At 40.1% G+C, this 12,189-nt stretch overlaps 1 protein-coding gene across 2 annotated transcripts in view; it reads right to left on the bottom strand.

Annotated features, from left to right (window-relative positions):
- Positions 1–523: 523 nt before the first annotated feature.
- The window catches only part of LOC111338036 (neogenin-like), a 32,721-nt gene continuing 21,055 nt past the window's right edge, over positions 524–12,189 (bottom strand). For both annotated transcript variants that reach the window (XM_088761026.1, XM_022944439.2), the window contains exons 11-21: positions 11,857–12,057; positions 9,158–9,253; positions 6,797–7,066; positions 5,929–6,261; positions 5,198–5,366; positions 4,739–4,912; positions 4,311–4,564; positions 3,675–3,832; positions 2,842–3,066; positions 2,614–2,713; positions 524–2,204 (exon numbers count right to left, since the gene is read on the bottom strand). In XM_088761026.1, the coding sequence (XP_088617152.1) occupies positions 2,618–2,713; positions 2,842–3,066; positions 3,675–3,832; positions 4,311–4,564; positions 4,739–4,912; positions 5,198–5,366; positions 5,929–6,261; positions 6,797–7,066; positions 9,158–9,253; positions 11,857–12,057 (1,976 nt within the window). In that variant the 3' untranslated portion in view covers positions 524–2,204; positions 2,614–2,617. The remainder of the gene's footprint in view (positions 2,205–2,613; positions 2,714–2,841; positions 3,067–3,674; positions 3,833–4,310; positions 4,565–4,738; positions 4,913–5,197; positions 5,367–5,928; positions 6,262–6,796; positions 7,067–9,157; positions 9,254–11,856; positions 12,058–12,189) is intronic.

Below are 12,189 nucleotides of genomic sequence, written 5' to 3'. Positions count from 1 at the left end.
GAGGCTGGTTTAACTAATTTGCCAGCTGAGGTCTGAAAGTCCACACGCCCTCTCAAATTCTTGTCTATAATTGGCGAGAAACTTACAAGACAAGACTAAACAAAACGAAAAAGATTACGTCGCTCGGTTCCTCTTCCTTTAGAGGGATACATACTAAGACGACGCAAAAGAGAGCGGCAAAAAAACAAAAAAAAAAAAGATCGGCTGATCTCGAAGAACCGCAGTTACGTAAGCCACAGTTCTCTGTTACAGGCCACTCCGAGTTAACTACTTGCGAAACAAGTGCAACCGCCGGTTCGCCTCGAGCGATATTGATAGTTTTCGCGTAAGTCTTCGTCCCTGGAGCTACAAAGATTTACCGAAAAAGCGAGACAACACTCTCTTTCGCAGTTTCAGTGTAGCCTGGGAAAGAGATTAGCGGCTGAATCCCCAGAAACAAGTAGTATTCCCATATTTGGATGTTTAATGGGAAGAAGAAAGGAAATTAAATAACACAAAAATCTTCGGCGCAGAGGACACAACGTCAATACAAATACCAATAAGTTTTATTCAGTTTTGTTTTGTTTCATACAAGTTTCTTATTCTGATGTGTAGAGGTTCAGGCGTCGAACGTAACACATGCAAACTTTAATATATGTGTTATATATAGCTTGGCAAACTCGTATTAGTAACTGACTAGCCTACCAAAAATATTTATTTATAGATACAAAAATACAAAAACCTCTTACTATCTACGTTACGAAGTAACTTTGAGAGAACTTGAAAACTCAGTTTGATTCATGCACTTCCGGTTTTTTTTGTTTTGTTTTTTTTACTACAAAACTCATCTAATCCTCTCAGCATTTCACCCACACTTCTCGTTCTTCACTATATGATAAATCACTGCTATACAATTTGATCCACCGAGAAAACGCTAGGGTAGCGTAAAACATATTCTATAAATTACTTTTTCAGAGGTATCACCGTGTTCTCTTATCTCTCTGGAACGTTATTTACAAAAGTACCGACACCCGTTTGAACAAATGGTAAAATCAACTGCAGCACCACGTTGCTAAGTCATCTCAATTCTCTAACTATCTCGCCGTATTTAAGTATACTTTTTTCAAAATCGTAGGTTTCGTTTTTTGATTAAATCTGACAGTACTGATATTTGATTCATAATTTTACTTGCTGGTATACATTTCTTTGTAACTTAACAGGGAGTATTCGGTGTTACATCAAAATAACATTATCAAGCTACGAGGTTGTCAAGTTTCCTCTTTCTCCCTCGTTTGAATGGCGATACCGAGCGCTTTTCCATTGAGTGTGAACAACTAAAGCCCAACTAATCACAACATCCAATCAGTTGCAAGGAAAAACTTTCGTGAGTAGCCAAGGAGAACTCGGAGTGAAAAAACGCAAATAGCTCCTAGCGCGGGAAATCATGACTGATCAAAGTCGCGTTTGGTTTCAGTTTTGAATCCGATTGGTTGAAAAAACGGCAAGAGTTTTCTGGACCAATCGCCTAATGAGGTAAAGCAATACCAAAGCAATACCGCACTACTTGAGATATTCGATTGAGGATTGCTCCACTGATGCACTTACGAGTATTACCAGGTTAATTACATCTGGAAATCCGAGATTTTAGTGGTCAAGACAAAAGTGCTTTGAAATGAAAAGCTACTCTTAGAAGAAGTCCTCAAGTGTTACTTCTTCTATGAACAAAATACAGAGTTGACTTTCAGAAAAGTATATTGGATTTATGTCCCCATACGTACACAAAAACATTTTAATATAGAAATATAATCTCATTTCACGTTAAATGAATCAAATCCCAAACTTTGACACAAAATTAGAAAAGTTCACTAGATTTTGCACGATTTCTTTTGATGACCAGGTAGGTTACTGTTTCAAGTGACAACTAAGAGCCTGGATCATAATTAGTGGGCTGAAAATACGTAGATACATAGATACATAAATTTACTTTCTTTGTTTATAAATGGGAAATGCTATTTAATCTCTGTCGTTTATGGGACTCAGTGTCTTTCTGTCGTCAGATTACGTGGAAGGCCTGATAACTCCTGATGTGAGAGCCACTCTTTTCACCGACCTTACACTGATGCTTGGACATGTGGACCGAATGTGTATAGTGCATCACTGGGAATGATCCTATAGCAATTCTGCTACATTCTCTACTATTCAACCTCTTCTAATCCTAAGAACATCTAGAGAACAGAGAAAAAGAGAAACAGTCATAAATTGAACAGCTTGCCGCGTCTACAACAAAAACCTCAAATGGACTAAAAGATCGAAAACTACAAGCCTACTACAGTGAACAAACAGTGACCCTCTGAAATAGGCCATTTTACAGTTGTGCACTTAGTTGCCAAGCCTTTGATTTGGAGCGAGGCTGGAGGTGACCTTGTTGTGATAGAGATCAGTATCTTGTTAGCATAATGAGAACGAAATTTACATTTGAAGAGTAGCAACGTTTGTATCTTGACAACGGTCACCCCCAGCTTCATTCCTGTTGAAAAGCTTGGTAACCAAGCACGCGACTGTAAAATGGACTACTGAATTTCCCGAAAGTTTCCATTGGTTCCCTGGTAATTGACATCAATCAGTGGTACGCACCATGTTAAATTTGGTAATCACCAGCAGTAATTTCGTTCAAGTCTCTCATGAGTCCTTCAAGTCCTGCTATTTCTTTGTCAAGTTCCGATACCTCGGGAGCCTAAGACCAGATATCAAAAATCATACTAGTCAAAAAGAGTCTTCTTAACGATGAGCTCGGTAAGTAAAATTTGAAAGACGACGGGGAAGAATCAAAGCAAACGAAATACGCTTCCTTTATATCTTTACCTGATCTCTGGGCGGCGAGGATGGCGGACTTGGTGGCGGGTTTGATCTGCGCGCGAAGATGTCTTCATATTTCGGTGGTGGAGTCCAGTATCCATTCGGAGGCGTCCTTCGGTTAAAACCAACCGGAGGTAACTGTATGTCATCCGCTGGAGCCACGGGAGGTTTGGCTTTGGGTTTTGGTGCTGTTGGCGGAGGAGACGAGTGAAGCATTGGAAAAACTGGTACCTATCAAAGACACAAAGGATGTTATTAATAAGGGTGATCGAGTACGGCTTACGTGCGTGAGAAAATTTGACTCCAGTTAAATCATATTCCACAAGATCAAATAAATATGCTTACAAGCATTGCAGAGGCCTTGATATGAAGCATATCATTTAAACAATACCTCCATCCAATGACAAAGTTTTCAACTTAGATCATACAGATAGAAAACATTCTGTATTTGGTAAGGGGTAGTGGTATGGACATGGAGATGGAAAGGGGTGTGTAAGAGGAGAGAAAGAATGCACAATTTTCGTCCCTCTCCTCCCCTCTTCCTCCTGAAGGATAACCTGTTGAAAAAAGACATTCTCGGAGCGTGGTTTGATAAGGAATGATGGGCTAAAAAAGAACCCAGGAGCTACATGTGACCTGCAAGCGGTAGTTTGTGTTTTCAAGCGCGAGTTTCAGCGCGGCGAATATTCTGTTGCCATATTGGACGGGTAGAAGATTTAGGACGAGTGACAAAGCGGGGGGAGAGGGGGAGAACTAGAAAATCGTGGGTAGGGGATAGGGAGAAAAGTACCAGAGGAACGTCTATCACAAGAGAGAGTAATATTAAAGCTGCACACTACCTTAGCACTTGGAGCTCTGAAGTCTGTGTCGTACGATCTGGATCTCTGCGGTGGACGTGGATCCCTTATATCAAGACTGTTGTTCTCGCATGAGCCAGTCCGTGGCAGGTGCATCTGATAACGAGGTGTACTTGCTTTTTGATACATGGGCTGGTAGACTAGTGATTTGTAAGACAAGGAGAAAACAATGAGGCCCTTCACTCCAAGGATTTCGATATTCATTTCTGACGGTTTTAATTTTTGAGAGTTCGACGTCAAATCATGCACTATCACCATGATGATAGTTTCCTTATTCTCATTATCTAATTGTTTAAAGAATTTAAATTGTAAGAAGAAATTACTCGCTAGTAATCCTCGGGTTATACAAGAAGACTCGTTGTTTACAGAACATCAAACGCTATACATAATTTTTAATTATTGTAAACTTTTGCTATCATTAGGATAGACGGCCACTAGTTTATCGGATGTATCTGTCATATGTCACCCTCTACTTGACTACTACTACTACTCGCGTTTGATCTATGTTTATTCACAAACCCTACACCAAGTTTATCCCTATCACGATTTCGTTCAGTCGTTAACATGTTGATAGCTTAAAGCTTCAAGATAACTTAACAGTCACAAAGAACAATGTACCATTATCTGGTGTGGATGATCTGAGGGGGGGATAGAGGGGTGACATTCCGGACGAAGGGGGAGGTGTAGAGGTTCTGCTGTCCTCGGGATATTCAACGTAGGGATTTCCCGCGCTGTCCATCTTTGGAGGAGGGGGAAGGTCATCAAACTCCTCGCAATCCGCCTCACTGCCATTCAGAAAAGAGCTCCTGTCTTGATCTATTTTGATGTGGTCCAGAGGAGAGTCATCCAGCGGTTTCATTTCCCCAGTGCTCCTGTTAATGAAGCATAAAAACCTGTTAGTGTAGTCTTTCTTCGTAACCTAATCACAAATTTGTGTCACGCAATCTTAAGTAATGCCTACGTTAATTGAAACCCACCCCACCACCAAGACACAGCAGGAGATACAGAGCATTTAAAACACAATTTAACGATTAAGTACGATATACCTTGGAATGGACGGAGTGATGTTGGTAACATCTGGAGCAGGATCCACAGGATGAACTGGTTTCATTTCAAGGTTGTCTGTGTGATTGATCCATAGATCTGGTGGTTTTTCTTCCTTGTTCTTCTTCTTTGTTGAACCATTCGATTGAATAACTGACTTGTATGTTGGAGGTTTTCTGCAGACAACAGAGGAATCGTGCCGTGTTAGTCGAGCTTCAAAAATACCTCGCTTCACTTTGGGTTCCAGAAAATAGAATATAATAAAAATAAGTAAAGAAATAAAAAATAGATGGCTATACCAACATTTACTCGGAAATATTTAAGATAGTAAGCGCGATCTCATTGATCGGTGGGTGTGTTCAAATAATAGTACGTGAACATGGAAAAAAAGTCCTCCACTGGTTTTAAAAATACACCATATAAATAATGAAATATGTAATAAACAAATATTTTATAACTACCTCCGAATGTCATCTCCTGATCTCTTCTTACAGAGTATAACACTAATAATAATAATAGCGATAAGTGTGATGCCTGCCACAGCGGCGATAACGATCCACAATGTCTTGTTTTTGAGTTTTCCTTGTCCAACTAGAGCAGCACTGTCCGGTGCAGAGGGCGACGTGGACGCTGTCAATCACATAATTGTACGGTTTTAATAAAAGGATTGGTCAAGGTCACTGTGGTTTTAAAATGCGCTGACGGCTGCACCTTTCGTCTTCCAATAACACTAAAGTTCATTCCTTCATCTTTTCTTTTTCCACTCGTTCAAACAACATTCGAAGTTTTAGTTCTACCTAGAGGAGCTCAGGATGAAATCTTGGGGTAGCTTCTTCTAAAGCTAGAGTGTGAGCTGATACACGTGGGGGGGGGGGGGGAAGTCACAGAGGAGCTCCGCAAATGATATCGATTTGTAAAAACCAGTGAATTATGCTTTCAGGAACGATTTTCATTGTTCTTCTTGACTCAGGAGCTTTTAAGCTCCTTAAAAGGAGCAAACTGTCAAGGAAATATTTAGTGGTGTTTTCGGCAAGTTCAAGAAGCAAGCCAAAAACGAAGGACTAGCCTGTATGAGTTAAAATACGTTTCACATCAAGACCGGTATTTACTGCTTTGTCTCATCAAAGAAGCTGGCTTTTCTGAGGCAAGTATATCAGTTTCACGGATTATTTCTAACTTCTACACAACAAACCTGTGGCTACTGAGGGATCTGTTTTCAAGCTTTTTGACAACGTGGATGCATTTTGCCTTTTTGAATGACGTCCCCATCCTTTTCTGGTGCGTGCCTTCATTTCAAAGTAATAAGTTGTTCCTTGTTTTAAGCCTGTGATTTCCTTTGTAAGTTTGGATCCGTCGGCTTCTACATATTTCCAGTCCTGAACAGGAATATTAGGATCGGTGGTGTAATAGATACGGTATTTGGTGATGTTCCCATTTGGTTCCCTCGGCGGCTGCCATTGTAACGCCATTTGGGTGAAGTTCTTTTCATCTGGACTTCCAGTCAAGTCAGTTGGCGGTCCGGGTTCTATAAGTATGAAAGCAACAACAAAAAAATCGTCCATAACGGTGAATAACGAAGGTGTAGCTAGCCGATTACCAGTCAACAACATAACACAACTCTCTTTACAAGGTGCCGTGAATTATTGGACATAAGCAGGGTTCGTTAGAACAATTCTAATTGCGAGACAACTAAGTTCTGGTCATGCTGTTGTATTCGTGCTTATCTATTGTGCTAAAAAATTAAAATATTCTTCGGGAATGTAGCTTGATGGGAACAATATTTTTCTGCTAATTCCCCATCCACCCCAAAGCTTAACATGTTTTAAAGCTGTTCTGTTAAACATGGCTAAAAAATATTTCTTCAAAGAAGCTGTTCAAACTAATGTTTGTCGACTTCTAACGTAGCACACTGAAAATACAAGTTTGTGATAACTTGAAATCTATGGAAAATTGAGTTCAGTTTCTGATTTTCATTCAGTTAAACCCGATTTAACAAAACATGTTTAGCTGGTGTGAATAGGGTACAAGATCTTTACACAACAGTGTAAACTTCGACTTACTAGCCTCCGCAGTAAGATTGCTGATAGTGGCATTTACTTTCTCCTCATTTCGCCTCACATAAAAGGTGTACTTTGTACAGGGCTTCAAATGGGAGCATTTTGTTGATCTCTCCGTCGTATTTCCGCAATATATCAGTTTATTATGGCGAGAGTGGTAAACATGATAAATTACGGGCACAGAACTGGATCCTTGTTCATCTTGCCACGACAACTTCATTTCTCTAGGATCTGAAGAGACCGCTTTTAAACTTGTCACCGGCTTCGCATCATCTGAAATAAAAGATACTTCTGGGTGATTTTTATCATATCTATGCAAGCGCGAGTAAAAACCCTGCCTGTACAAAAATCCATATGCGACAAAAGTATTCTCTAGTTGATAATTTTAGAAATTGTCATTAACTATGTGCTCAACAAAGTGTTACTACCCTATGCTCTAGTCCTAGCCATGTCTTGCAAGGGTTTAAAAATAGGTTTAAGGTTTTTGATTCTACTCTGGTTTAAGGATTTAATAAATGTAACCGGGAAATTACAATTCATAGAGCCAACGTTTCGACACTCCTGCCTAGTACCTTCATCAGGGGTTATCTGATCGTTGCAATAAGAGGTCCTTCTATACGCTCACTAATTAGCTGCCTTTTTTTCTGACGAGGTGTTAGAAGGCGTTAGGTAGTGAGCCGCCATCATCGCGATTTAAAGGAGCGCGGGGCGGGGTTGATAAGCTAAGTTTCCAAACAAAGGCGCTGGTGGTAACGTCGATTAGTGGAAATAATTTTAGAATCACAATAATGGCAATGACAGCAGAGACGGGCGAACTCATAGTTGTACCAAAGACCTTTTGATAGTGGGTGCCGTTGTATAATAATAATAATGATAATAAAAGTCTTTATTAAGCATTCCAAACAAATTGTATGCAAATTGTGTGGTTTTGAGGCAAAAAGACAGCAGATGAACGATATCTTCCACAGGCAAAGAAGTTATTTTTCCTAGGGAAGCGCCTACTCTGAGTCTCTCCACCGAAACTTTAGCGGCAAGATCAACTGGGATTTTAGTGAAGAGTGAAACAACTTCGAAAGATACCCACTCTTCACCGAAGTTAAGAGTTTTATCTCTTATGAAATCCGCAAATTCGCCGGAATTTTGGACAGTGTTATCAGTATTCCCAACAACAGGCGACAAAGTTTTCGAAAGATAACCAGAAATTGCATAAGTCGGAGAATTAACAAAAGAGACAATAGGTCTCAATGGAATTCACGGTTTATGAACTGAAGTAAGCCGTAAAAACGTGAGCATAAGCCGTCACTACTGTAAAACATTTTGTACGTAAGGTCACTAATCTTACCCGGTTTTTTTCAAATCAAGCAACATTTTGTTTAACTTTCACTGAGTTTTGCTGGTATGATTAGAGTTTAAGACTAGATATGTACGTTTCTCACTGAATAAGGACAAAGTTTTGTCAAGATATCGTTGTTTATCTAAAACTTCAACACCATTACCCTCGTCAGCAGCTAATATAGCCTGTCCGGATCTTTCTTAAGAGCTATGAGCGCATTGTAAATATCCTTTTGAATGTTTTTGGGAGGAGGTTTAGCTCGCTTGAGTATGCTGCTTACTTCTGCTCTTACCTAGTGTTTATGGTCGGCGTCGAGCTGAGAAATGCTCTGCTTCTACAGCGGCGACGATTTCAGCAGTCGGTATTTTGTTAGGAGCAATAGCAAACTTAATACCCTTCTCTAAACCACTCCGTTCCAGCGCGGATAACTCCACAGAGAAAAGGTTCAAGACCCACTTATCTTTCAGAGATGAACCTGAATCACCAGGAGACCTCTTACTATGCAAATGGCGGAGTTTTCGGTTGTGTTTTTAACTCTGTTTGATGAACGTCGGTTGTTCTTTCGAACAGCAGAACTCCGCTACCCAGGAGGTTTTGGAGTTTTTGATCAAAGTAGAGAGTTCACTGAGTGAACGAGAGATAAACGCATGCAACCACTGTATAGAACTGTGGCAATCATCTATTCGTAACTTCAGGAAAGAAAAACCAGTACGGATCAAGAGCTTGTATCCCTTAGCACTCCACACGGGAGGCCGAAATCTCAAACTCGATGGAAGCACATTGTTTTCTTTGCAACGGTGATTGAAATACAAATGACAGCGATACTTAGTAATACGGAATCTGATGTTAGTGAGCCTGTTGACCATTGTAACAACAGTTTGACCATAATTTTCTCGCAGGTAAGACATATTAAAGTTCACAAAGCGACCAGTTTACATTGCCCGGTAACAATCACTAAATCCTTAAATCAGAGTAGCATCAAACCCTGTCTGACTGTCCACCTGGTTGCTTTGTGGACTTTAATGACCTACCTATTTCAGATAATGTTTGCACATCCTCTTGGACATCTAAACCATTGCCATTGCTGTTGACTGCAGTGAGTAAAATCACATACTTCTTGTTGGGCTCTGTGCACAGGAGAGAAAGAAACAGACAAAGACCAGACTATTACTAACGACAAAACATTCTGTACACTATAGAAGGTCAATTTCTGACACAGTAAGAGAGTGCAAAACATATAACATGGGCTATTTTAATGACCACTTTTTGTAAATTAGCCACATTGAGAATTTTTTAGGACCCAGTTTTGTAAAACAACGGCTAAACTTTGTTCGAATAATGTGACCCTAAGTTTCAGAGAATGTGACTTTATATAATTTGCGTTAAAGCAAAGCAGTTTATCGTTTACATTTCTTTGTCTTTTAATTCAAGAGTCACCAATAATCGGAAAGTAAAATTTAAAGCAAATTTTGTACGCAGCCATTCCACTCAATCATGAGAGAGTCGCCACCTTTCAAAGGTATTCTCTTTCACTGCTAATGCTTCTTATAAAATGATATAAATTACAGATATATCACAACTTTCCTGTATCTGTATTTACAAAATACTTATATGCTCACTGATAAAATTGTAAATTGTGAAACCTCGGAAAAATAAGAATAGGAACATTCTGTTAAATCCAAAAGTAAGCGTGCACGATTCTTTCAAATAATTAGTCGTTTAGATTGGAAAGAAAACCAAAATGCTTTCTGTAGACTGCGATATTCCCCAATGAAGCATGCTTCATAAACCAAAATCCTTCCGGAAATCAGTTACATTACCAAGTTTACTCGTGATATTTACAGCTCCAGTCAACCACAAATTGGGCCTCCGCCTGTTTCACTTCCTTTTTTTGTATGAGTTACGATAAATTGTATGCCCAACAGCAAAAAGTTCAAGGTGTACTGTTTATTTTTGACTCCAGTATCATGCTATACCTATCTTTTATTAGGGAGCTTTAGCAACGACGACGGTGACGGCAACGAAAACGTCGTGTTGAAATCTAACTTTTCGTTTTTGTAACTCTTTCGAGATTATTCCGATGTGTTTCACTTGGAAAATGCTGGCGAACTATTCAGGGACTATATTCACTACGAACGGCGTTAAAGTAAGGAAAAAGAAAGAAAAATTAACTGTCATCCGCTCACGTTCTCGAGAAAACCTAAAATTCGGTTATTTCACGTTATTAGGGAGTTTAAGCAAATCACTACGGCTGGCGCTGCTACGGCTACCGGAAGTAAAATTGTCCAGAAACGAGTCATTGCGCATGTCAGTGGTTCCCATCCAGCCGTAGCGGGAAATCCTTCTACGCGAGTGGGAAGGTTTCGGCGTAGTCTGTGGTACGTGAACTCATCTCGCTTCTTTCTTCGCTTTATACATTCTCCTGAGCAATTTTAACTATTGAAATACACTTAACATCTTTAAAAATAGCTTATCGGGAATATTTATCAAGCTTGCTGTCCCTTACCGAGTGAATCTGCCTTTATTTTTGCCGCCGGGTTTGTCGAAGGATCGAAGCAGTGTGCACATGGAGAACGCAGCGAACGCAAAGTGAAATGCGTAGGTAGAAAGTCTACCTTTTCCTTTTCAAACCTCAAAGACTACTTGAAATTCAAATAGCTGAAGCCAAGGAATGACGAGGGTTATGAGGGACCGTGTAGAAACTTTGCTTTGGTGTTTATAAGCTCCAAACTGGCAATTTTACAACACGTAAGCTCAAATATTTTAATTCATTCATTCACTGTGCACAGGATCGCTTACAATTTTTTTTTCCAAACGTTGGAATCCCTCGTCCCTTTCAACGAAGTCATTTTGAGTTTTTAGACGTGCAATTAACTACCGCGAAGACGCTTAATCTATTGGTTTTACACTTCTCAGTCGTACTAGGTTTGTAGTTCGCGTTGCTTAAAATTGAATTTTGGCGTGCTGCGGCGACGTACTCTCCCCAAGCCTCGTCAACCACGATAGCCGTAGCAGCGCCAGCCGTAGTGATTTGCTTAAACTCCCTAACGTTTCGCCGAGAACGGCAAAGAAATGTACCAAAATGTTAAACGCACGTGCAGGGCGATTGTTTTTGCTCATTAAGCCTATTGTTTTCTGCCGTTCTCGTTGCCGTTGCCGCTCTCGTTGCCACACAGGCAGCCCAAGCTCACTACTAGAAAGGCGGACCCGACTCTTACCGTGTTGCGCAGCGTTTTATATCTATAAAGGTTTGTATGGGATGTTATCGCTTTGCCTTAAAAGAGAGAAAAAATGTCTTGTTTTGAAATAAAATGGGCTTACCTTATTGCCTTGTTGTTTTCTTTGTTGATTCCTAGCGTCTCAAGCCATTTTGAAGCGTTTTCGGCGAGTTAGCGCTACGTTGGTGTTCAACTGCTAAAAGAGAGACAGTTGAACACCAACATAGCGCCAACTCGCCGAAAACGCTTCAAAATGGCCCGAGACGCTAGGAATCAACAAAGAAAACAAAAAGGCAATAAGGCAAGCCCATTTTATTTCAAAACAAGACATTTTTTTCTCTCTTTTAAGGCAAACCGATAACATCCCATACAAACCTTTATAAATATAAAACGTTGTGTAACACGGTAAGAGTCACGTCCGCTTTTCTAGTAGTGAGCTTGGGCTGCCTGTGGTTGCTAAAGCTCCCTAATGCTTATGATATCCTCAAAGAAATGTTTTGTAGCAAACTTACTCAGTCCCGTGATGACATACTCCGTTTGGTCACCCTTCAATACATGTGGACCAAATTGGAATGGGGCATTTTCTCCCCATTTCAGTTTGTAGTTTGAAACGCAAACCAAGCCAGCATTGTGCGGCGGCTCCCAGCTAACCGAAATAGTAGTGGACGATACCTTAAGCGGTTTAAATGATGGTTTCCCTGGTGTTGTGTTTTCTGAGGATGCACAAAATAGCAGTTGAAGGAAGGAAGGTTGAATTACAAAAAATGTCTCATTTAAGAGAGATTAGTTCTTTCTCACACACTGCAAACAGAAGTTCAGTATAGGTGGTTTGCACGTTACGTCAT

Source organism: Stylophora pistillata, chromosome 1 (assembly GCF_964205215.1).
Source record: "Stylophora pistillata chromosome 1, jaStyPist1.2, whole genome shotgun sequence".
Taxonomy (NCBI): domain Eukaryota; kingdom Metazoa; phylum Cnidaria; class Anthozoa; order Scleractinia; family Pocilloporidae; genus Stylophora; species Stylophora pistillata.
Note: the sequence above shows the minus strand (reverse complement) of the source record. Positions and strands in the feature narration are given on the sequence as shown.